Below are 26,973 nucleotides of genomic sequence, written 5' to 3' on the forward strand. Positions count from 1 at the left end.
AAGGAATCCTCCTTCTTAGGCACAACAAAATAAAAAGAATATTGCCCCATACTTTGAGATGTGAGCACAGGAACAGCAGCCCTCGGCCTGAGGAGCCTTAGAAGAGTAGACTCCACTACCTGCTTCTTCTGCGGGAAGTGGCAAGGAGACACCATGAACTCATCCCGAGGAATACTTCGAAATTCCAGCATATATCTTTCTCGTATCACCTCCAAGATCCACTGATCCGATGTAATCTCGACCCACTTCTGAGAAGAGAGAGAGAGGTGTCCCCTTATCTCTTGTTCCCAAAGGTGGGTCGACAAACCTTCATTGAGAAGGTCACGAAGATCCACCACCTGAGCCCACTCCTCTCTTGGACTGTTTGGGATGAATGGACTGAGACCTACCAAAAGGCAGACCCTCTGTAGGGATGAAACCAAGTTGGAACCCCAGAGACGACCCCTCATAGCAAAGGGGTGCTGCAATTGTTTCTTTTCCTCTGGCAACAGAGGAATTGGCACCCCACTTACTGGCCAGTTTCTCCAATTCACTCCCAAACAAGAGCAAGCCTTTAAAAGGCATTTTTGTAAGATTCACTTTGGAGGCTGCTTCAGCTGATCAACTTCGCAACCATAGTTGACGCCTGGCTGCTACCACTAAAGCCACTCCCCTGACCGAGGTATGGACCAAATCGCAGCCCACATCCGCTAAAAAGGTGGTAGCGGATTCTATAATTTCTCTGGAATTCACTCCAGAATCATCAACTTCCTGAGAGAGGCAGACAAGAGCATGCTACAAGGGCACAATGGGAAGCTATTGCCACTGCCTCAAAGGCTTGCTTAAGGATAACCTCAATCCTCCTATCATGCATGTCCTTCAAGGCCACTCCTCCCTCCATGGAGATAGTCGTCTGCTTAGAGATGGTACAACCAGCGCATCCACTTTGGGAAAACGCAAATGCTCTCTCACAGCTGGATCTAGGGGGTACAGGCCTTCCAATGTCTTACCCCCTTTGAAATTTGCCTCTGGGGTGTCCTATTCAAGATCAATCAATTCCTGAATGGCATCCATAGCAGGGAAAAGACAAGCAGCTTTATGCAAGGAAACCAAAATGGGATTCTTCTTCGGCTCAGACAAGGATCTTCACGGTCTGGGAAATCAGGCCCGGAAGTTCATCTCTCTGAAAGAACAATAACATGGCCCTATATGGTTCCAGCCCTGGAGGAATTTCTCCATCTTCAAGGGAATCAGGATCTTCCTCATCATCAGTGCCATCCAGGTTCCTTTTGGGAATACCCGCAGCGAACAGAGGCGTGCCTCTGCGCTTAACCATAGGACTGGAAGAGAGGGACCACTGACTGAGGGTCCAACCTGACAGGACTGGGCGAAGCTGAGGACTGGGCTTGAAGCAAGGCTTCGAAACCCTGAAAAAAACTCCACCCAAGAAAAAGCAGCCAGATCCAGACTAAACCCAGAAGGAACTGAAACTGAGCCCACTGAACTGCCTTTACCAGCGGAGGAGCCAGTCAAGGGAGTACCAAGATCTGGCATATCCAGACCATCAAGTTGGGAGGATCCAGGCTTAGCTAAGTCTGAGGAAGACAACATTCCAAACGGCACCGAAACATGTTAGAGGACAGGTCAGGCTGGGAAGCCTGAATCTGACAGGCAACACAGAGAGAAAGGCGCTTAGGTTTCTTGTTCACCAGCACCATCAGTGCAAGGCAACTGTGAATCTGCATCCAAATAGCTCCTGCTTAAAAATTTGTGTGCGCACAAATTTTTAAGCAGATAGATAGTAAACTCCCCCACACACAAAGCTGGCCACACCCTTGACTTGATCTTCATCAACTCCTCCATCAGTATGAACAGTCCACCATTGTGTACACCAGTACCATGGTCTGATCACTCCCTGATCAAGACCTTTCTTTCACTTCCTCAAAGCTCTTTGTCTGCGCCCCGTCAACCCATATCCTTCAAATTTCGCAAACCCTGTGATGTAGAAACCATCACTCTTGCATGCTCAGACATAGACAAACACATTGACCTTTCATCCCCAGATAATGCATTCTCCTCCTGGGTGAACTGTACGCTCAGCATTGCCAATAATCATTGCCCCCTAGTAACAAAGACTATCAATCCCAATCGCAAAAATAGAAAACCTTGGTACACACCTCTCCTCAGAAATCTCAAAACCCTACTCAGAGCCTCCGAAAGGTCCTGGCGCAAACACCAATCCCCTGCCACCAAAACCCTCTACTATCAACGCATGCATGAATATAGAAATTCCATCCTGCATTCCAAACGGGATTACTACGCCAAAAAAATAAATGGTCTGCAATACAACCCCAAGGCCCTTTTCACCATGGTTGCTGACCTGACCTCTCCCATACACACACAACAACTAGCTAACTCCTCCACAAATCGTTGCAACGAACTAGCTCTATTTTTTAAAAACAAGGTATCTTCCATCACAGCACAGTTTTCGCACAATAACCTCAATATCTGTCTTCCCAATATCAACTCTCCAGTCTCCCTTTCATTGTTTGAGTCCGCTTCCTCCCTAGAAGTGGAGAACATACTAAAGAAAATGAAACCATCCACTCACCCCTCTGAAACCATCCCCTCTAAACTCCTACTATCCATACACAATGTGATCGCCAAACCCCTCTCAAATATTCTCAACTGTTCACTAGAGCATGGCACCGTCCCAGACTTTCTGAAACAAGCAATTGTGAAACCTCTACTTAAAAAATCCAACCTTGACCCCAACACTCTTTCTAATTACAGACCGGTGTCCAATCTACCCCTCCTAGCTAAAGTTCTTGAAAAGCTAGTGAACTCACGTCTATCCGATCACCTTGAACAGAACAACATCCTCCCTTCCACCCAATATGGTTTCAGGAAACACTTAAGCACTGAAGCTCTGCTCCTCTCCCTACACGATACCCTTATCAAAGGAATCGACTCAGGATCCTCCTATCTCATCGCATTACTTGACATCTCAGCTGCGTTTGACACAGTCAATCACGATGTCCTACTCAACATTCTCAGAAATATTGGGATCACAGGCAAGGCCATTGATTGGATTCAATCTTATCTCCAGAATCGCTCTTTCACTGTCTCAATGGACAATAATGAATCTGAGCCCATCAGTCTTCCCCAAGGTGTACCCCAAGGTTCCTCACTCTCATCTACGCTTTTTAATATATACATGCTTCCCCTGACCACGCTTCTCACTAACCTGCATATCAAACATTTTATTTATGCTGACGACGTTCAGCTCATTTTCCCATTCTCTGACTCCATCCAAACTGCTTTACATAGCTGGGAATCCTGTCTTTCCTCAATCAACCAACTCCTAAAGGACATGCACCTTGCTCTCAACTCTAACAAGACTGAGCTTTTAATCATATCGAATAGACAACCACTCCCTGACATCCCTCTTGCTTACTCAGCTACCAACTTCCCTTCGCACACTCGCAACTTAGGAGCTATTATTGATAATCACCTCTCATTCAAACCATTCATCAAATCCATAATAAAGGATTGCTATTTTAAACTTCAAACAATAAAGAAACTCAGATCCCTACTACACTTCAACGATTTCCGCACAGTCCTCCAGGCTATTATTTTATCGAAGCTCGACTACTGTAATGCACTCTTACTCGGCATTCCTGCATCACACACCAAGCCCCTTCAACTCCTACAAAATGCCTCCGCTCGGATATTGTCAAACACAAAAAAAAGAGACCACATCACCCCCACACTTATTCAACTACACTGGCTCCCTATACAGTCACGAATTCTTTACAAAACACTCTCGATCATTCATAAGAGTCTAGTAAATTCTAACCTGAACTGGATTAACCCCCCCATCTCACCCCGTTCCTCCAATAGACCCACCCGCCCAGCACTCCAAGGAACACTCCATGCCCATTCTATCAAATCTTTTAAACTCTCCTCTACTATTAACAGAGCCTTCTCTCTTGCCGCACCCACCTTATGGAACTCACTGCCCCATGATATTCGAATAGAGACTTATACCCCCCATTTTCAAAAAGAAACTTAAAACCTGGCTCTTTCGGCAAGCCTACTCCATTTCACCCCCTATTACATAAACCCCCATGTGAATTGTTAGATTGATATCCTGGTATGAACGCCTTTATGTCTGCTGATTCTGTACTGTGCACTTTCATGTATATAGTTCTAGTTATAATTATTATAATCAGCATCTCCCCATTGATGCTTGTTATATCTAAGGGCTCCTCCCGAAGATTATCTATATGTTACTGAGTTCACCATCTTTATTTGTTATATGTAAGGGCAATGCCCAAAGTTTTATGTTCACTGTGAACCGATACGATGTGCGAACGGATATCGGTATATAAGAAATGTTAAATAAATAAATAAATAAATAAATAAAACACCGCAAGCACTGTAAGCACCGCAAAACACACGCACTTGTACACCAAAGCTTGAGCATACCACAATACTTAAAACTTTGTGCACGCAAAAGGCGCACCCAAAACTGAGCACACAACACGTGCACAGAATCAACACTGACGTCCTGCAGAAGGCAATGAAGTATGCACAAAAGTGTGCAAACAGGCCACGGCAGCCTACCATGCGGCACGTAGGCAAAAGGCCTGAGGGGCTTAGCTTACCGGGGCTGCTCAACCCGCCAGGCTGCCCAGTTCCCCAAACCCCCACTGGATCAGGAACGTTATCGGAATGGTGCCGAGCACAGAGACCGAAGGAAATCCTACAAACCTCTCTGTCTGTTTCTTAAGGTAAAAATACTCTTTTTTTTTTTCTTTTTTTTTTAAACCTTACCTGCTGAGGTCAGATGGTCTCTGGCTGCAGGGGGAGAGGGCATCTGCTGTCACCGCCACGCTCGGCCTCCTGTACTGCTGCCTTTACACTGTACAATCAGCTAAATCCATACCAGGAAATCCAGCTACCAGACCAAGGCACAGATCTGAAGGACCACAGAAATCACCTCAGTAATTCTCAATTGGGGGAGGGACCATCTGGTATCACCTCAGGAGAGCGGGGCTTTTCCTTCTTAATTTAAATTCTCCTTCCAAAATCTGAAGCAATCCCCATAGGGAGATGCACAGTCCATCTGCTGGAGACGGAGAATACTGGCAGGCTGGGGTCACTGCAGGAGTATATATACTGTGATGTCAGCTTGCTCTGTCTGTATCTGCTGGCAGGGAAGCATAACTGGTCCTGAGTCCATCTGTCTACACGCTAGGAAATATATTATTTGTCACCTTCCTTTATGAATGGGAGGACCAATGTAGGAAATATCCCAAGCACCAGATCACATAGGCACCTAAAACCTGGTATTAGATGATTATGCCTGGGAGAGGTAGTTTCAGCAGCAGGTAGGGCAGGAGCCGGGTCCAGATGAACAACAAGCCACTGCTGGCAGTGAACAGAAAAGCAAAGCACAAGTGGGAGATAAAACAGATCCAAGAAAGTGAGGAGATGACATAGACAGATGGAAGAAAAGCGCAGCCCAGGTGAGTGGAGAGCTGCTGTTGATGGATGAGGGGAAAAGCCAGACCTGAGCAGAAGAGGAACTATGCCCAGATGGGCAGGAGCTGAGAATCCTAGAGGCAGAAGAGTAGCTACCATACTGGCATTTGAAGAAGAGAGACTATAAGAGATAGAAAGGGAGAAAGGCTGAATAATGAAAGTTAAAAGAAAGCAAATTAAGCAAAAAAAAAAAAAGGACAGAAATAACATTTAAAAAATAGCCAACAAGCCTATAAAGACATTTTACAGCCTGCTCTTAAGATTTGACATAGTGCTCAAATTTTCCCATGCTCACTGAGGAACCAGTGGTCAAATTTCAATTCATGAAAAACCTCAACCTTCCTTCAATAGCGAGGCTACTGGGGTAGACACTAGGATTCAGGATATCTCCCTAGATCTAGTTTATGACCCTGGTTGTGTCTGCTTGGTAGTACTGGGAATAGGGCTTCATTGGTCTTGCTGGCGAGGCCTTGCACACTGCTGCTTGGAACAAGCCAGACCTGAAAAGTGAGCACTTTCACTTTGAAACTTTTGAGAAATGAAGTTCATTTCAGAAACAGCAATGGGCCTGAAGCACAGAATAGTGGTCTTTCATAAGTACCACCACTTCTTTGACCTTCTCTGAAGAGATTTGTACCACAGCAAGGCACATCTATGAGCCTTTCCTTCACATGTATGAGGCCTGCAAATATAAGCGCCTGTAGGCATCAATAGTCATGGCAGAGGCTTTCAAAACTGTTTCAAATCATTGTAGATAAGATTCTTTTCATCCTTACCTGTTCTATCAGGTATTCGAATGCTATGTTTCTCTTGAGAAAAAAAAAAAACTCTGAATTCTTGGGTGCCTTTGAAGACTGAGTATAAGTACGGTATCATATAGATCTGGTAAACTATGCAGGACAGGAGCATAGTGACTGGTAATGTTTCTTCCCAAGAAGGACCAGAGTCAGTCATATCTAGGGGCATTAAGGCATGGGTTTTTTGATTTATTGGACCTTTTTAGGGCAAAGTTTTCTACTACACTCTGGTGTGGTAACTGGAGTTTGTCAAATCCCTCAGTCACCTGGACACAGAAGTACAGAGTGTGGGCTTACCCATATCCTCTTTCATACATCCTAGAAGTATCCAGTATTTGAGGTGATTGAGGTGTCTCTCTCCCCCTAACCCTCCTTCAGCCTCTTCCTCTATCCCCCTGCCCCCCAGCCTCAATCCCACTCTAGCCCACAGTAATCCCAAGAGATCTTTAGCCAGACTGTGACCCACTTTAGTAATCAAACTTCCCAATCTGCGCTACTGAACTTCCTGACCTATGACTGAAATGATATTAATCAAGAAATGAAGCACCTGTTAAGCTAGTTAGCCGACAGACTGGCAGAATCCCCCCACTGTGTTTTATAAAAATTTACTTATGGGAAACAACAAAAAGTTCATCATACACAGTATTACCACCCATCTCTATTATTAAAGGAACACTGAAAATTTTACAAATAACCACAATAGGATTCTTGAATATTTTGCCACCTACTTGCAGAAATCCCTATATGTTTGACTCGCTGTATCCATGTAATGGGCTGGGTATGGTCGAGGTGCTCCAGGTTGTAGAAAAGCAGACACTGCTGCCATTTCCTAAAGGGAAAAATACATTAAGAATCATCAAATATTACATTGTTATTCATATTTATTGTTGCAGTTTTTTGAAAAACATTAACTTGGTAAGTTATAATAAAATAATTTGCCAGAGAAATGAAACCACAGATAGATACCAAAGATAAGCTTAACATAAAATATAATATCTATTCATACTTCAAGGAGATTCACAGAAAGACAAAAGAGGCTGGAAAATATAATTCTAGAAAATATGTAGAGAAACATGGTCACTCAAGGACAATCTGTCTTTACCAACATCTTCATCACTAAAATGTCACCTTCAACTATACATCTCACTTTTTCTCTTCAACTACTTTAATGCCCAGGTAGGCAAATACATACAGCAGTGTGCATCACTGGGATGTTATACATTGGAAGTCAAATACAGAGGAAATGATCAGGGCACAAACTTGTGCTTTTGAATTCTCATGTGTGATTTTAATCCACTTTAGGGAAACACCCCTTTTCTACCTAGTCAAATGCTTTTTCACAAGCATGAGTGTATCTGGAACACTGCTCTAAGCTAAGTGCATGTGCACAACTCGTGAACCCTGCATACATAGTAAAACAGTGTGAACAAGAAATCCTGATATTTGCATTATACTGGCTCATAGTACACATTTTTTTAAGTCAGATTTATAAAAAAAATTGCAAAAAAGAAAATTTTTGTGCACATAGCCTTTCAAAAATTAGAAATATCATTGATCTGGAACTTACTTTCTTGCTTAAAGGTTGACAGGGTATAGAGAACATAAAAGGTTGACACTCCCCTCAGAGATAAAGTTTTTGACCCCTGAGGAAAGTGTAATATTTGCCTAATCTTTACATTTGTTAAAAGAAAACAAAAAAAAAAAAAAACCCACCTCAGAATCTGCATGATCTCACATTCCTACTTTCAATTTTCATCTAATTATTGAAAGACTTACCAGAGCTCCAGCTGCATACAGCATTGCTTGATCATTTAAGAAGTCTTTCTTTGCTGTGTGATAGCAACTGTATGCCAAATCATAATGCTGAACCAAGAAACACAAATCTGCCATCTTTCTTATCTGTAATTCTGGAGCTTCTGGAGGATACCTATAAACAAATGCATGCTGTTAAATACTATGAGCAATATTGTTAATTTGCCACTGAAAGAAAATTAAAGATATTACAGCAATTATTTTTACCATTTATAACTAAGTACAGGTAACTAGCAAGATCCTACCTAGAGAATTGTATTCGGTTCTGGAGGCCATACCTACATAAAGATATTAATAAAATGGCAGCAGTTCAGATGTTTACCAAATATTACAGGATCTGCAAACGGAAAGGTAAAACTGGGTTTTTTAACCTGCCAAATTTCTTTTATCAACAGACCAGCCCAGACGCATAGATTTTCTCCACTTCCAGCAGAAAGAGACTGAGAATGAAAGCTTTGCTGGAAATATGACTACATAAGGAACTGTGCCACTTGCAGTCTTCCAGTGTTCTCTTTTCAAAGCTACACTCCTCCGCCCAAGCAGGGAGTGAGAAAATGCAAGTCCTCAGTAATCCCTCAAAAAACTGACCACCTTACTGAAAGGGCCTAACAACCAAACTGTAATGAGAACATTTAACCACAATACAATTCTCTGCATAAACTATGTACACAGAAGAGCAGGATATAGACCAATTAGGTGGGACTCTGGACTGATCTGACAGGACTCATGGAAAGACATTTGGCAGGTAAGAAAACCAAATTTACTTTCCTTATTGTCCCACCAGACCAGCCCAGATGCATGAATGGTACCCAAGCCACCCTTAACCTGGGAAGGAACCTGAAAGACTTGCTCTCAAGATGCTCGCCCCAAAGGTCGCTGCAGCTCTAAGCCTGCACATCCAAATGATGTTTGGAAAAAGAATTAGAGGGCCAAGTTGCTGTCTTATAAATGACCTCTGGTACTCTGTCCAAGAGGCCGCTTGAGTCCTGGTGGAACTTGCCTTAGTCCCTCCAAAACCACATCATCCTTGCAAATATATGCAGAAGTAAAAGCTTCCTTTATCCACCTAGCAATAGTAGCCTTAGATGCCTTCTCCCCTTTCTTGTGACCACAGGACAGAATGAACCTATGATAGAATCTGACCTCTGAAAAGTATTCGTTACCTTCAAATATCTAAAAAGCACCCTACACACATCCAGTATGTGGATTTCCGTAGACCTATCTCCCAAATCTGATCTTTTGAAGGCCAGCAATTCCAGTGACTGCTCTAAGTGGAGTGATGACACCACTTTGGGTAAGATGTGCAAATAGAGACCTCTGACAAAAATATCAGAAATGGATCCTCGCATGACACAGGCTGTAATTCAGAGATACATCTCACTGAGCAAACTGCCACCAGAAAGATTGCCTTCAATATGAGCTTCTTCAAAAAAGCCTCTTATGGGTTTGAATGGGGCCTTTCATATGGCTCTCAAAATAAGATTAAGATGCCAAGAAAAGTCCAACCGCCAAACGAGAGGCTGGAGCTGTTTAAACCCTTCAGGAAACTCACACATTCCAGTGAGCCGCTAAGGACATCCTCCAAACTTTTCCTCTCATATGACAGTGCCACAATATGCACCTTGAGCAAATTCAAACCAAGACCCCTTTGCAATCCTTTCTACAAAAAAAGCTACAGGATACAGTCAAATACAACGAAGAAGCTTGTCAACTTTCAATTTCCAATTTCTACACCACTTTAGTTGAGGATCCTACGTATGCACTACAAGCACAGTTATGGCTTTGGGCTTAGTAAAAAAAAAAATTAATTATGAATAAGGGGTACGATTTTCTTTATGAACAACATCCTAACACTGTTTTATTTGGTCCCGAAGATACATAAATCTTTGTCTGCATCACCTGGACACCCAATTGTATTGGGCATAGGATCCATGTTAGAGCCATTGTCCAAGTATGTAGACTCATTCTTGTGGCCACTAGATCCAAAGATTCAATCATATATATAAGGGATTCATCGCATTTTATTCAGCTATTACAAACACGTTCTATTTGTAAGGAACCTTGTTTTCTTGTTACTGTAGAAGATACTGCTCTATACACAAAGACTGTGCATGAGGCGGCACTACAAATTATATACAACATGCTTTTCTCTAATTCTTTTTCAGGAGTTTAGTAATTTTATTTTTCAAGTTGCATCCATAGCCCTTAAAAGCAATTTTTTAATCAAATTAAGGGAACAGCAATGAGGGCCACCCATGACTTCATCGATAGCATGTTTATATGTGGCTAATTTTGAGAAAATATATTAATCCCTCTGAGTATTAGGTTTGGATTTCTCTTTAGGTTCGCTTTGACTTTTTTCATATGGGAAGGATCTGAAGATACTTTTTCCCCAATGGATTAATATACTGGATTGAATCTAAAAGGTATCACAGATCTCAAATATCCTATTTCATTTTTAAAATTTTATATATTCCACTTTTCAGCACTTCAAAGCGGATTATATTCAGGAACTGTAGTTATTTCTCTGCCCCGGAGGGCCCACGCAAATCCCAGCATTTATGAGCATGGCCAGGCCTTGTGTGCGCCAGGCGAATTTTCGAAGAGGCCCAGCCTCGAGCGTAAAAGCCGATATGAGAATAGTTGCCAGGTCTCTTCGAAGGGGCAGGCCGGGGGGATGGACCAGGACAACACCATTGTTCACTGTCCTGAAGACACAGCTGCCAGCATGCGCAACTTACTTCAGCTCGGGAACTGAAGTAAGTTGTGAAGCAACGGGAAAAAGAAAAGAAAAAGGAAGGATTTAGGGGGTGGGGAGGAGAGGAGAGGGGAAGGGAGGTTAGGTAGAGGGGGTAAGGAACTGGGGAAGGCCGGAATGCATCGCCGCGTGGAAATTGCAGAAGTCCCGACCCCTTCCCTGTATGCACTACCCACACATACGCATGCGAATTATAAAATCTGGCACGCATGTGCACGCAGGCCCACGGATTTTCCACCATGCGTGTGCCGAAGTTCTTTATTATAATGTGGTTGATGGTTGTGGCTATATATTGATATGGCTAAGAGCAAGCAATATCTTTACTAGATATGCCCAGCTTCGAATCCTCAACAGAACAGACTATGGATTTGTCAGCTTTGGCATATGTGATTTCCAGGATATTTTTTTTCCTTGGTTTTTGGGGGGGGAGGGGGGGAGGAGGGAGAATTGATTATACAAATTTAGGGCATCAATGTTGCATAATAATTCTTTACCCTAAAGCAGGGGTGGGCAATTCCAGTCCTCGAGGGCCACAAACCTGTCGAGGTTTTAGGATATCTTAATGAATATGCATGACAGATTTGCATACAACTGAGGCAGAGTGCATGCAAATCTCTCATATGCATATTCATTAGGGATATCCTGAAAACCAGACTGGTTTGTGGCCCTCGAGGACCGGAACTGCCCACCCCCTGCCATAAAGCTTACCTATAACAAGAATATATCTCTTGCTAGGATCTTTAACAAGTGTCACTGACCCAAAAGCCCTCCCCAAAGGCCCATGGCAAGGATACATAACATGAAACATAAAATAGATCCTGATAACCAATAACAAATAAGACCAAAAGAGACGGGATAAAGCTATAGATACCTTAATATTAGGATACCACAATCTCAATAAAAATCTCTCTCCCTAAACGGCATGTGTGATAAACAAAACCTTTTCCCCTGTAACGCATAACTAATGTGGGCAGCACACACAGAAAAAAGGGTATAATTATTTCTGGCGTTCAAACCTGCTTTACTCTGCGTTACTCTATCACATTCCAAATTAGGAGCTGCTCATTACCATTAACTCCGCCCAAACTCCTCCCACTTGCATAGCAAATGTGAAATGGATGATCTTGGACTGGAAAAGCAGAATATAGTTTATCTCCTACTGTGACTGTTATATATACATTTCAAGTGAAGCAGAGAGGAGTAACAAAGGGGTGGAGTGGGATATTCCATTTTTATAATCCTTTTAAGAAAGGTTAATGACTATTGATGTTTAATGCAGTATTTGAGATTTCTTGGCTTGTTTATCATTTATATGCTGTACCTCACATTTTTCTGTACAATGGTCTTGCATTCTTAAAATATAATAAAAAGAAAAAGAAAACAGTTTATATTGGTTAAAAATTCAGAACACTTCCCTGTAAAACCAAATCTAATTTTTTCTTCTTACCATTAGTGCAGTAAAAATGTAAAGCTTAGATTACCTTCAGCTATAACCATGAACATTATCCAGCATGTCAAATTCCTGTTTCTTGTCTACAACCAACCGTATGATACTTTCAAAGAAAAATGTGTTACCACAAATAAAATCAAAAGGAAGGGGAAAAAAATGAATCCTTACTCACAATAGGCCAGAGGTATTCTTCAGCTCACTTATGTTTTTCTCTGGAACTTTACCGCCACTAAACCATTTCTTAGTAGCTGAAAATAACGAACGACTTAAACCTTTCCTAGATATCAACTGCAAAAATAAAATATAGAAAAAAAAAATTAAGAAATAATTTAATTTTACTTTATTTGTAAAACTTATTACTCACTATGATGCAAAAGTAATTCCAAGTGAAGTACAACAGGATAAAAATAAACCCAATTTAAAATAAAACAAAACAAGATAATTGACAGCAATAAAAATAAAATCTTATAAACAAGCTAAGGTATTAAAACATTTGAATACTAGGGGAAGTACCTGTCAAAAAGTGATAGGGAAAATGGCTTCTACACACATGGCCTCACTGACAGCAGACAGAGCACATTCAAAAAATAAAGAACATGAAAACGCACAGTGCATATATTTTCAATCCATTATACAACAGTGCACATATTTTTATCACTGTGCATTTTCACTCTACAGACACACACACAATGACAAATCAGTTAAGTAAGACAATTTTGGATGAGGCATCAAAGCAACCAAAATCAACCACCACATATCTCAAGAAGTGATGGCAAATATGCTTTACAAGAGTGACATACCTAGTAACAATCATGTATCTAGCAAATTGTACAGAGGTAGCTAGCTGACCTAAATGACAACTATGCTGAAATGCTTTCTATGAATATACAATATTCCTTCTCTAAAAATCAAGGATACTCTTTATATATGCAAGGAATTGGGTCCTCTGAAAGTCTGAGATTGTCATTTGGCTATTAGAGTGCCAGGAAACGTACTTTTAGGTAAAGTGGACAAGCTAAAAGGCTAAACAGCATTCAATATGTTTACAAACGTACAGTTGTACACATAAGTTTACATACCCCTGGCAGAATTTGTAAGATGTGTATCATTTTAAGAAAACATGAGTGATCAGACAAAATGTCTTATTTTTAATGTGTTTCAAATTAAACTACTATGCATTACAGAATAGCACAATCATTAAATAAACCATGGCAATAAGGGAAATAATAAAATGATCTGTTAAAAAGTTTACATACCTTTAGGTTCTTAATATCATGTACTGCCCCTTTTGCATCAATGACGGCTTGCAGTCTTTTGCGATAGTTGTGAATGAGTCCCTTAATTTTCTCATGTGGTAAAGCTGCCCATTCCTCTTGGCAAAAATCCTCCAGAGCCTGTAAAGTTTCTTGGTATCTGACATGAATTGAATTTTTGAGTTCTCCCCAAAGTGACTCGATGATACTGAGGTCAGGAGACTGTGATGGTCACTCCAGAACCTTCACTTTCTTCTGCTACAGCCACTGAAATGTTGACATGGCCTTGTTGTCATGTTGGAAAGAACAAGTACGCCCCCATATGCAGCTTCCTGGCTGATGAATGCAAATTCTCAATGTTTTCTGATAAGAAGCTACATTCATCCTGCCATCAATTCCAACTAAATTCCCTGTGCCGCTGTAGTTCACACACCCTCAAAACAGCAGAGTTCCAATTCCATGATTCACGGTAGGGATGGTGTGCTTCTCTTCATAGACCTTGACTCCTCTCCAAACATAGCATTTATGGCTGTGATCAAAGTTCAATCTTGGTCTCATCACTCCAAAATATTTTGTTCCAGAAGCTTTGAGGATTCTCTAGATTTGGTGTATTGTAACCGGATTGTTTTGTGGTGCTGGTGCAGCAATGGCTTTTTTCTGGCAGCCCTACCATGCAGCCCATTTTTGTTCAAGTATCTCCTTACTGTGCATGCTGAAACACCCACACAACTTTATTTCAGAGAAGACACTTTCAGTGAAAGTTGCTTGTGGGATTTTCTTTGCATCCCAACAAAATTTCCTGGCAGTTGTGTTTGAAATCTTTGTCTACTTGACCGTGGCTTGGTATTTTCCACTTCTTGATCAGAGTTTTATATTCCTCAAGTGGATGCATTAGATATCAGGAATGAGATCAGCAATATGGATATATCAGAGAAGAGATAATTTTTTGATTAGAATTGCAGAAATTACGTCAACTTGTAATTATTTTACATATAAATCCCGGTTCTTTTTACAAACGAAAGGAATTCCTATGGGGTCAGCTATAGTGTCCACCGTAGCATGTTTATATGTTGCACGCTTTGAAGAAAGAATGGTATACAAATCTATTTGGTTTAAACAGGTGGTGAGGTGGTGGCGATATATAGATTATGTGTTTTTGATCTGGCAAGGTGAGAGTGAAGCATTAAATTTTATTTTTTTTTTAAGAAGAGATTAATTCTATGGACCAGAATTTGACATTTACCGTGACGATGGATAAAGCGTCTAACTTTTTTTAGATATTCATTCTATATACATAACACTAGATTGGTATCAGTGTATAGGAAACCCACAGATAAGAATACCTTGCTCCATTATCAAAGTTTCCATCCTCGACAATTAAGAAATAAAATTCCTACTGGACAATTCTTACAATATAGGCGACTATTCCACTACTGAAGAATTTAAAATTCAAGCACAAGATTTAAGTAATAGGTTTTTGGCACGGGGCTATTCTAAATCTACTATTAAGAAGGCTTATAAATGTGCCCTGTATGCTAATAGGGAGAATTTGCTTATTAAAGCTCAGAGCGATGCCCAATCGAGGATGATTTGTATGATCCCATATTCATCCAAAACTTTTTGTATTAAAGAAATGGTGCTTAAATATTGGCACATCGTATCCCCTGTAAAAAAAATTTTGGAACCTCCTAAATTCGCCATTAAAAAACGCCATTGTTTATGGGAGAATCTGAAACAATGGAAGGCTGTATAGATAATCAGGACCATGGACAGATACCTTGTGGTACCTGCTCTGTATGTCAGCATGTATTAATTTTGAAGTGTTTTCAACATCCGAATTTAAGTCAGGAATATGTGCTACCAGAATTATGTACCTGTGATACTAGTGGGGTGATCTATGCTATTGTGTGCCCATGTGGTTTGATATACATTGGGAAAACAGTGGGATCGATTAAATTGCACTTTATAGAACATAAAAAAGTCATATCAGATCTTTGAGGGAACACACACCATTAGTGGAACATTGGGTAGAACATCACACATTAGAAGATGTCAAATTTTTTGTAATTAAAAAGGTACAATTGGGGAATGGAGGAGATTTATCATTAATATTGAGATGGACAGAGGAACAATTTATCTTTAATTGGCATACCTCTGCCCTGCGCGGTCTTAATGAACCTATAGAATGGTTCAGTAGAGACATGAAGTAGAATTTTCATGTTAGGGATCCTATGTGTATATGGGAATTTGGATTTAGCATTAAGAGTTAGTATTGTTGAGATCGGAGTATGGGAAGTTTCCACAGCTTTGAATGAGAGTAGATTGGAGATAAGAACATAAGATGATTACAAAAGGGGTCAAACGTGTAGGTAGTTGTGAGTTACTTACGCATTGATACGCTTATATAAAGGGTGAGCAGTATAGGTGACGTGTAATAGACGGCTAGAGTGGATGTCATTTCCGGAAATACTTAATGTGAACATGGCAGTGTTCTATATAGTATGTGTTTTAAGTAAAGCTTGTGACTAAATCAGTTTATAATGTATTTTTTTTGGTTGTAGATTTTTTGATGCGTTCAGAAATTAATGAGATGAAGTATATTTGAGATCAGATATATCTGAGATATGGCGTTGTGATGAGAATATATGTATCGGGAGACTGAGCTATGAATGACATGTATAGTCACATGGTAAGTTTATAAATAGAATAAATATATTGATTTGGAAACATTATAGTAAATGTGCCTGTAAGAGATAATGTTTAGGTATTGTGTTAAATATTGTAGGTTGAGTTTTTGGAGATGATTTCGTAATGGGCTTCATCAGGGACTAATGGAAAGGGCATTAGTCCCTGAAGAAGCCCTAATAGGAGAGGGTGAAACAGATTTTTTTGTTGGACAACAGGAGAGAAGAGGACAGCGCAGAACTTTTTTGAAACAACTATGTACTGATTTGATATTTAATATATGTGAAAATAGTTATACACTTGGGAATTTGAGGAAAGGATGCTAATTGAGTCAATATTTTTAAGATATGATAATAGATTTTCGGCTATATATATTTACGTTTAAAATTAAATACTGAGATATAAATTAGTTGATAAGATGTATATGTATAAGAACATAAGAAAATGCCATACTGGGTCAGACCAAGGGTCCATCAAGCCCAGCATCCTGTTTCCAACAGTGGCCAATCCAGGCCATAAGAACCTGGCAAGTACCCAAAAACTAAGTCTATTCCATGTAACCATTGCTAATGGCAGTGGCTATTCTCTAAGTGAACTTAATAGCAGGTAATGGACTTCTCCTCCAAGAACTTATCCAATCCTTTTTTAAACACAGCTATACTAACTGCACGAACCACATTCTCTGGCAACAAATTCCAGAGTTTAATTGTGCGTTGAGTAAAAAAGAACTTTCTCCGATTAGTTTTAAATGTGCCCCATGCTAACTTCATGGAGTGTCCCCTAGTCCTTCTACTATCCGAAAGAGTAAATAACCGATTCACATCTACCCGTTCTAGACCTCTCATGATTTTAAACACCTCTATCATATCCCCCCTGTCGTCTCTTCTCCAAGCTGAAAAGTCCTAACCTCTTTAGTCTTTCCTCATAGGGGAGTTGTTCCATTCCCCTTATCATTTTGGTAGCCCTTCTCTGTACCTTCTCCATCGCAATTATATCTTTTTTGAGATGCGGCGACCAGAACTGTACACAGTATTCAAGGTGCGGTCTCACCATGGAGCGATACAGAGGCATTATGACATTTTCCGTTTTATTCATCATTCCTTTTCTAATAATTCCCAACATTATGTTTGCTTTTTTGACTGCCGCAACACACTGAACCGACGATTTCAATGTGTTATCCACTATGACACCTAGATCTCTTTCTTGGGTTGTAGCACCTAATATGGAACCCAACATTGTGTAATTATAGCATGGGTTATTTTTCCCTATATGCATCACCTTGCACTTATCCACATTAAATTTCATCTGCCATTTGGATGCCCAATTTTCCAGTCTCACAAGGTCTTCCTGCAATTTATCACAATCTGCTTGTGATTTAACTACTCTGCACAATTTTGTGTCATCTGCAAATTTGATTATCTCACTCGTCGTATTTCTTTCCAGATCATTTATAAATATATTGAACAGTAAGGGTCCCAATACAGATCCCTGAGGCACTCCACTGTCCACTCCCTTCCACTGAGAAAATTGCCCATTTAATCCTACTCTCTGTTTCCTGTCTTTTAGCCAGTTTGCAATCCACGAAAGGACATCGCCACCTATCCCATGACTTTTTACTTTTCCTAGAAGCCTCTCATGTATTATCAATTGTATTTTGCATGTTTCTAATTGATATGGATGGATGAATGAGTATGTATGTGATAGTTTTTCTTAGTATAGATAGGGAGTTGTACGATATATAAATAAAGATTGTATTTAATACTACTTTTTCTCTGTGAGTAGAATCATTAAAATTCTACACATCTTACAAATTCTGTCATTATGTGTGTCATTATGAGCACAACTGTATATAGAAGGATGGGTATTGTGGCAAGATATGTGATAATGTATGATACTTCCTATATTTTTGCAATTTCACAGTTTCATACCTCAAGTCAGATTCTCAATTATATATTCCACCTCCCTTCCCCACACAAGATATAGTAGCTAGGGCTAAAGTCTTAATGACATTCTACTCCTCAAAAAAGTTTCTAACTTCTGCTAATTCAATCCCTTTATATGTCCTTCAGACTAGGTATAAAATGAAACAGGACAGTGCTGAGAAAAAGTTTGAGAACCCTAAGTATAATGAGAATTACAAATTCTTATAGGATTACTTTATTTAACTGAAACCAGTCTTCTCTTATGCAACAGAAAGGGTAAATAATTCCATGTTTCTTGAGCACAATGTAGAAAGTAGAAACAGACTAATTCAGAATCAGTGTGTGTAAAACAGTAAATGAAGCCCTAGTTTTCTTAGCACAATTAACTGGCTAAGTAGAATCAGATGTTTAAATAATGGGTTAACACATAAATCACCTTGCAGAGTAAATCAGCAGGACTGAGTTTTAGCATCTTATATTAAGAACATAAGAACATAATAAAATGTCAGGCTTGGTCAGACCAAGGGTCCATCAAGCCCAGCATCCTGTTTCCATCAGAGGTCAAACCAGGCCACAAGAACCTGGCAATTACCCAAACACTAAAAAGATCCCATGCTACTGATGCAATTAATAGCAGTGGCTATTCCCTAAGTAAACTTGATTAATAGCCGTTAATGGACTTCTCCTCCAAGAACTTATCCAAACCTTTTTTGAACCCAGCTACACTAACTGCACTAACCACATCTTCTGGCAACAAATTCCAGAGCTTTATTGTGCGTTGAGTGAAAAATAATTTTCACCGATTAGTCTTAAATGTGCTACTTGCTAACTTCATGGAATGCCCCTAGTCCTTCTATTATTCGAAAGTGAAAATAACCGAGTCACATCTACTCGTTCAAGACCTCTCATGATATTAAAGACCTCTAGCATATCCCCCCCTCAGCCATCTCTTCTCCAAGCTGAACAGCCCTAACCTCTTCAGCCTTTCCTCATAGGGGAGCTGTTCCATCCCCTCTATCATTTTGGTTGCCCTTCTCTGTACCTTCTACATCGCAACTATATCTTTTTTTGAGATGCGGCGACCATAATTGTACACAGTATTCAAGGTGCGGTCTCACCATGGAGCGATATAGAAGCATTATGACATTTTCCGTTTTATTAACCATTCCCTTCCTAATAATTCCTAACATTGTTTGCTTTTTTGACTGCTGCAGCACACTGAGCCGATTTTATAGTATTAACTACTATGATGCCTAGATATTTTTCCTGGGTGGTAGCTCCTAATATGAAACCTAACATCATGTAACTACAGCAAGGGTTATTTTTCCCTTTATGCAACACCTTGCACTTTATCCACATTAAATTTCATCTGCCATTTGGATGCCCAATCTTCCAGTCTTGGGAGGTCCTCCTGAAATGTATCACAATCTGCTCGTGATTTGACTACTCTGAATAATTTTGTATCATCTGCAAATTTGATAACCTCACTCGTATTCCTTTCCAGATCATTTATATATATATTGAAAAGCACCAGTCCAAGTACAGATCCCTGAGGCACTCCACTGTTTACCTTTTTCCACTGAGAAAATTGACCATTTAATCCTACGCTCTGTTTCCTGTCTTTTAGCCCGTTTGTAATCCATGAAAGGACATCACCTCCTATCCCATGACTTTTTAGTTTTCTTAGAAACCTCTCATGAGGGACTTTGTCAAACGCCTTCTGAAAATCCAAATACACTACATCTACCGGTTCACCTTTATCCACATGTTTATTAACCCCTTCAAAAAAATGAAGCAGATGTTAGGCAAGACTTCCTTTGGGTAAATCCCTGTTGACTGTGTTCCTTTAAACCATATCTTTCTATATGCTCTACGACTGATCTTGAGAATAGTTTCCACTACTTTTCTTGGCACTGAAGTCAGGCTCATTGGTCTATAGTTAACCAGATCGCACCTGTAGCCTTTTTTAAATATCGGGGTTACATTGGCCACCCTCCAGTCTTCAGGTACAATGGATGATTTTAATGATAGGTTACAAATTTTAATAGATCAGAAATTTCATTTTTTAGTTCCTTCAGTACCCTAGGATGCATACCATCTGGTCCAGGTGACTTGCTACTCTTTAGTTTGTCAATCTGGCCTACTACATCTTCCAGGTTCACAGTGATTTCGTTCAGTTCGTCTGACTCATCACCCCTGAAAACCATGTCCAGAACTGGTATCTCCCCAACATCCTCATTAGTAAACACGGAAGCAAAGAATTCATTTAGTCGTTCTGCAATGCTCTTATCTTCCCTAACAGCCCCTTTAACCCCTCTGTCATCTAATGGTCCAACCGACTCCCTCACAGGTTTCTTGCTTTGGATATATTTTAAAATGTTTTTATTATGCATTTTTGCCTCTATGGCAAACTTCATTTCAAATTCTCTCTTCGCCTGTCTTATCAATGTTTTACACTTAACTTGACAATGCTTATGTTTTATCCTATTTTCTTCAGATGGATCCTTCTTCCAATTTTTGAAGGATTATTTTTTGGCTAAAATAGCCTCTTTCACCTCACCTTTTAACCATGAAGGTAATCATTTTGCCTTCCTTCCACTTTTCTTAATGTGTGGAATACATATGGACTGCGCCTCTAGGATTGTATTTTTAATCCATGTCCATGCCTGTTGAACACTTAACCTTTGCAGCTGCACCTTTCAGTTTTTTTCTGTTTTCCTCATTTTATCAAAGTTTCCCTTTTGAAAGTTTAGTGTTAGAGCTGTAGATTTACTTATTGTCCCTCTTCCAGTTATTAGTTTAAATTTGATCATGTTATGATCACTGTTGCCAAGTGGCCCCACCACCGTTTCCTCTCTCACCAAATCCTGCGTTCCACTAAGAATTAAATCTAAAATAGCTCCCTCTCTTGTTGGTTCCTGAACCAATTGCTCCATGAAGCAATCATTTATTACATCCAGGATCTTTATGTCTCTAGCAAGTCCTGATGCTACATTTACCCAGTCAATATTGGGGTAATTGAAATCTAAAAATACCAAGGTGGAAAACAAAACAATTTACCATGTATAATAGCTTAAGAAGGTGTCAGCAAGCGGTCTTTTCAATCATTCACCTTCTTTAAATTTTAATATTTTCTTGAAAAAATTTGTTAATATTTTTACTTTTTCTTTAAAATTAATCCTCCACTTGTGAAAGCAGACTCTTAAAGAATTTTACTTTTGCAAATAATAGTCCAACACGGCCAGTGTTTCACTGTTAAGCTTCTTCAGGGGCGTGTATAGAACATATAGATAAGAGTCTTTATCCCGTTCAAAGGGACGTAACATCTCAACTTTTGTAACCGGAACAAGGAGGAGCTCTATATGTTCTATACATGCCCCTGAAGAAGCTTAACAGTGAAACACTGGCCGTGTTGAGCTATTATATGCAAAAGTAAAATTCTTTAAGAGTCTGCATTCACAAATGGAGGACTAATTTTAAAGAAAAAGTAAAAATATTAACAAAATTTTTTTTGAGAAAATATTAAAATTTAAAGAAGGTGAATGATTGAAAAGACCGGTTGGTGTCTTTGAAAAGTCACACAACGTCAAGCTTGCTAACACCTTCTTAAGCTATTATACATGGTAAATTGTTTTGTTTTCCACCTTAGTATTTTTTGATTTTGGTTGCGGTGGTTAACTGGTGACTCCTTTTTGATAAGAGCTGGGTAATTGACATCTCCCATTATTATTGCACTGCCAAATTGGTTAGCTTCCCTGATTTCTCTTAGCATTTCATCATCTGTCTGACAATTTTGTCCAGGTGGACGGTAGTATACTCCTATCACTTTACTCTTACCCAACACACATGGGATTTCTACCCATACAGATTCTACTGAGTATTTAGTCTCTTGCATGATCTTTATCCTGTTGGACTCTATACCCTCCCGGACATAAAGTGCCACATGTCCACCAAGTTGATCCTCCCTATCAATGCGATATAATTTGTACCCTGATATAGCACTGTCCCATTGGTTATCCTCCTTCCACCAAGTCTCTGTATGCCAATTATGACAATCATTTGCTGCTATACACTTTAACTCTCCCATCTTACTTCTTTGACTTCTGGCATTGGCATACAGACATTTCAAAGTGTGTTTTTTGTTTGTTTTAACAACCTGCCTTTCAATTGTTAGGGATAATTTGGAAATCATTAGCTTTGGCGATTTTTTACATATAGGCACATGGACTATGTTTGCTTTTAATGGAACCTCTCTGTTGGGATGCTCTAACTATCCTGTTTCATTAGTATCCTTCAAGGATACATTTCTCCGAACCATGCACTGCTAGGTGACTGTTGGCTTTCCCCTTTGCTCTAGTTTAAAAGCTGTTCTATCTCCTTTTTGAAAGTTAGTGCCAGCAGCTTGGTTCCAACTCTGGTTAAGGTGGGGCCCATCCTTTTGGAAAAAAGGATCCCTTTTCCCCAAAAGTTTCCCCAGTTCCTTATAAATCTGAATCCCCTCTTCCCTGCTTAAAACAGCACAAGCATAAGAATTAAGACTTGAGATACTGTAGCACAGTGTCTCTGGATAGTACTGATGAACTGAGATAAGGCAGGAGGCAAAAGACATCTGTTTTTTCTAACAATTGTTTTTCTAAGAGATAATGTTGATGAGGGCCAATATACAGAGGCTAGCACAGGATACCTCCTTAATAGCCATAGTTGGGCTATAAATCTATTTTAACAGTTTTAATTGGCATAGCTTAATGAGTTTTAGATGGCCTGGCTGTCAGAGCTATGGGTGCAAATTGAAACACCTAACTTGCAAACCCTGGAATAAAGCCAGGAAAATGATAATATAAGGAACTACAGTGACAGTGTTTCTTGGAATGAGCTACGAACAGAGCGAACAGCTGGTTTGTGGAGTTCCCGGCATAGAAAAGCCTTCAGTTTTTTTGTGCAAATGCTATCTCACACTAAGCATCACATAGATGATTTAAGATAGTCATTACAGTATCTCTCAATCCAACTAAGGAAGCCCTCTTGAGCCAGTAACACTGAAGAATTCAAATCATGCACCATAGGCCTTACCAATTGTACACCATCTGCATATATAAACACCTTAAAACCCAAAGAGTGAATAAAATGACCCAATGGCTGTAGAAAAATCTTGAATAAAAGAGGAGACAGCGGGGAGCCCCAAGGAAGCCCACAATGATATGAAAAACTACCTGAAATTACCACAGCAGTCCTACTTGAAAGAACCCAATGCGTTGCAATACTAATCCTCCCATTCCCAAAGACCTGCAATGAGCTAGTAAGATTTCAGGATCCACCAAATCAAATGTGCTTGTTAAATAAAAAAAAAATCAATAGGGCTAACATACCCTTAGCTCTTAGCCTCAAAAGATAGTCACTGACTGACACTAACGTGGTTTCACAACTAAAAAACTTTCTAAACCCTGACTGAAATGAGTCTAACCCATCAATCTCCTCCAAATACATGGATACTTGCTTATCTACCACTTTTTCAATCACTTTAGACAAAAGAAAAAAAAAAAGGCCGTTATCTACTGGCCTATAGCTCGCACAATATTCGTGATCCAACAGCGATTTATTTATTTTTTTAAACAAAGGAGAAAACACCATTTGCTTCAATGGGGCTGGTAAACAACCCTCTGACAGATGAATTTATGATTGTCAATAAATCCTCTTTTTGATCCTCTAGCGCCTGTTGAATCAAAAAAAGATGTTCATGGATCAAACACAATTACAATCCTTTCAGCTAAAATTTTCTGTAACACCACTATACCTACAGGGTGGAATTCCTCCAACCCCTCGATGCTAAGAATTTCCACATCATTCAAATTACTCGCCAACTCTGGATCTAACATCTATCCTAACAAGAGAAGAATCTACCTGTTTTCTACAAATTAACATTTTCTGTTCCCAAAACTGAACAAAGTCACTTCCTAATATCGTAGGAATAGTATCGTCTGGGCAACAACCTTGCCCCATCAATTCCTGTAAAATTCAAAACTATTTTATTCTCAAATCTTTCAAAGTGTTCTTCCAAAAAAGTTTTTTTTCACCAAAATTTAGAAAAATAACTATTTGCCTGTTTACGCTAGCTCAATTTTTCCTCCCACTCCCACGATTTTATCCATAACCTTTCTAACCTCCTTACCTCTATGCAAATCCTCTAAATTAGTTGTAAACCATGGTTCAGAAAAAACACCTTTTTTTTATCCTTTTTCTCAGGGGCAATCTCGATTTTTTTTCAAATTACAATCCCAAACCTGAATTAACTCCTCCATATTTCCTTCCCTTTTGCCCACAACTATACTGTTCCATCATAAAAAAGTTCCAGCTTAATCTTACCTTGTCTCCCTTCCAAATTACAATTACCCTTTACGAATTTCCCTGCTTTATCCAGAACCTAAAGAAAATAACTATCTGACCAAATCACCTCCTCCCCCAACCAGCAACCCTCCCTCCCCCACCATGTTTGCTGATCTAATAATCAAGTCCAATACATGACCCCCTTTATGCACAGCAAGTTGCACAAGCTGAGTTAGATCATACATTAACAGCATATCAATTTTAGAGCTAATCTAGCTAGGTCATGGACTCTCCATGTAGTATTTAGCATGGCTAAATTATCCTATCTACAGTAAACAAATTTACTTTTTCCAGCAATAAGCAAGGCTGAATTAGCTATGATATGTGGCGTCCCAAGCTGAGGATTGCAGTGTAGCATTTACCGCAGTGGCATAGGGTGACCGGAAATCTTCTGTCTCTCCCTCACTCACTCACGCATACTAACATTTATTCTTTCAGACACTCCCTCTCTCATATACATGCCAATGCTTTCTCACACAAACAGGCTCTCTTTCTTCTTCACACTGTGTGTGTGTGTGTGCGTGCGTATACATGTGCCCATGTCAGCCTCAGGCACACTTTCAAACACATACATAGTGTCACACAGACAAGTTCTCACACAAAGGCCTACAAGATCTCTCACACACATATGCACACAGGCTCTCACACTTACAGTTTCTCGTACAGACATATATACACACTCCTCCTTGCTTCTGGCTGTGATGGGATGGATTCCATCATGACCCCGCCGGCCTCTTCTTTACTTCGGGCCATGGTGGGATGGGCTCCACCATGGCCCCATCAGGTTTCCTGCACTGGGAGGGGAGAAGAGCTGTGCACGCCCACAGGAAAAGTTGTGCACATGCGCAGCTTAGAGCTGCATGCACAAGCTCAGAACTTTTCTCGCGCATCCATGAAGCTTAGAGGGAATAGAACAGCATGGTGGGCAGCAGCACTTATTGTTCTGGGGGGAGAGCCAGAGAAGACGTGATAGCTTCTCAAGTTGATAGTGCACAGCACACTCCATTTTAAAGTCTTCTGTGCCCGTGCACCACTGTGCATAATGGATGCTATGCTCACGTTTTCATGAGTACGCAACACAGACCCCACCAAAATGAGTAGACTACTGGGTGAACAGGCTAACAAAACTGCTTGCCTGAACTTACTGTGGCACTAAGATTGTCCAGATAGTAATAGGATAGTACCAATAATACTGCAGCTGTGCAGATATCTTCAAGTAGTACTGCTTGTAAATGAAGCAGCCATTGCTCTCACTTGATGAGATCTGTGATCTGTAAGCCTGAAAACATAGCAGTATGCGATGAAATCTGCTAGCCAATTGGACAATGTACGTTTGGCCATTGCTGTGCCTAGTCTGTTAGGATTGTAGAAGATAAAGAGCTAAAAGATCAGACAATGAGATTCTTCTCATATACGGACCGATACAGTAAAATCACGGGAGAGCACAGGCCACTCTCCTGTGGGCGCAATTCAGTATTTTAATTTATTAAAATTAGGGCCGGCGGTAAAAAGAGGCGCTAGGGGACACTAGCGCGTCCCTAGCGTCTCCTTTTTGACAGGAGCGGCGGCTGTCAGCAGACGCTCGATTTTGCCGGCATCGGTTCTCGAGCCCGCTGACAGCCACGTGTTCGGAAACCGGACGCCGGCAAAATTGAGCGTCCGGTTTTCGACCCGCGAGCCCATGGTTGAATGACAGGAAACAGAGAGTAGGATTAAATGGTCAATTTTCTCAGTGGAAAAGTGTAAAAAGTAGAGTGCCTCAGGGATCCGTACTTGTACCGGTGCTTTTCAATACGTTTCATTCTTTTGGCTCGCAGTGATTTCTTAGTGACCATTTGAAATAGGAGAAGGTCATGGGGGGAGTATCCATAGCAAAAACCAGCCCTTTCCTATGAGTCATAAGAGACCTCACAGCCCTGTCAGAGTGGGTCAGACAGGTTGGCAAGGAGACCAGAATGCAACCTATCAGAGCTAAGCATTTCTCTAATGTGGCCAATCGGTGCTCTCACTCAGTGCACTGCGACAGTATTCCTGATGACACAGCACACAGCGTGCCATGCACTTTATTGGTGGGGTGGTGTGGGGAGGTGGCTGAACGTCTCAAATCTGTATTCAATTGCTAGCTACTGTGACAGAATTTTCCATTGGAAAAGATATTTGTTCGATTTGGCTGCATTGCTGCCACTAGCTAGCCATACTATTTTTTGACCGCACTTTGTTTTATTGGTCTGGTACAGCAGTGCTCTTTTAACCCAAGACGGCAAGGCACTGCCTGCTCATGAGGGTCTGTGGGCAGTTTTCCAGACTCACCTATATTGGTACAGCTGTGCTCTTTTAAGCCAAGGAGGCTCAGCCTTATGGGAGACTGGGGGCAGTTTTCCAGACT

General features: G+C 40.3%; 1 protein-coding gene across 4 annotated transcripts in view; it reads right to left on the reverse strand.

Moving 5' to 3' along the window:
• The window catches only part of TRAPPC8 (trafficking protein particle complex 8), a 431,358-nt gene that overhangs the window by 301,624 nt on the left and 102,761 nt on the right, over window positions 1–26,973 (reverse strand). For all 4 annotated transcript variants that reach the window (XM_029591182.1, XM_029591181.1, XM_029591183.1 and 1 more), the window contains 3 exons: window positions 12,519–12,634; window positions 8,103–8,253; window positions 7,055–7,155 (listed from right to left, as the gene is read on the reverse strand). In XM_029591182.1, the coding sequence (XP_029447042.1) occupies window positions 7,055–7,155; window positions 8,103–8,253; window positions 12,519–12,634 (368 nt within the window). The remainder of the gene's footprint in view (window positions 1–7,054; window positions 7,156–8,102; window positions 8,254–12,518; window positions 12,635–26,973) is intronic.

This window comes from Rhinatrema bivittatum, chromosome 2 (assembly GCF_901001135.1).
Source record: "Rhinatrema bivittatum chromosome 2, aRhiBiv1.1, whole genome shotgun sequence".
In the NCBI taxonomy this organism is placed as follows: Eukaryota; Metazoa; Chordata; class Amphibia; order Gymnophiona; family Rhinatrematidae; genus Rhinatrema; species Rhinatrema bivittatum.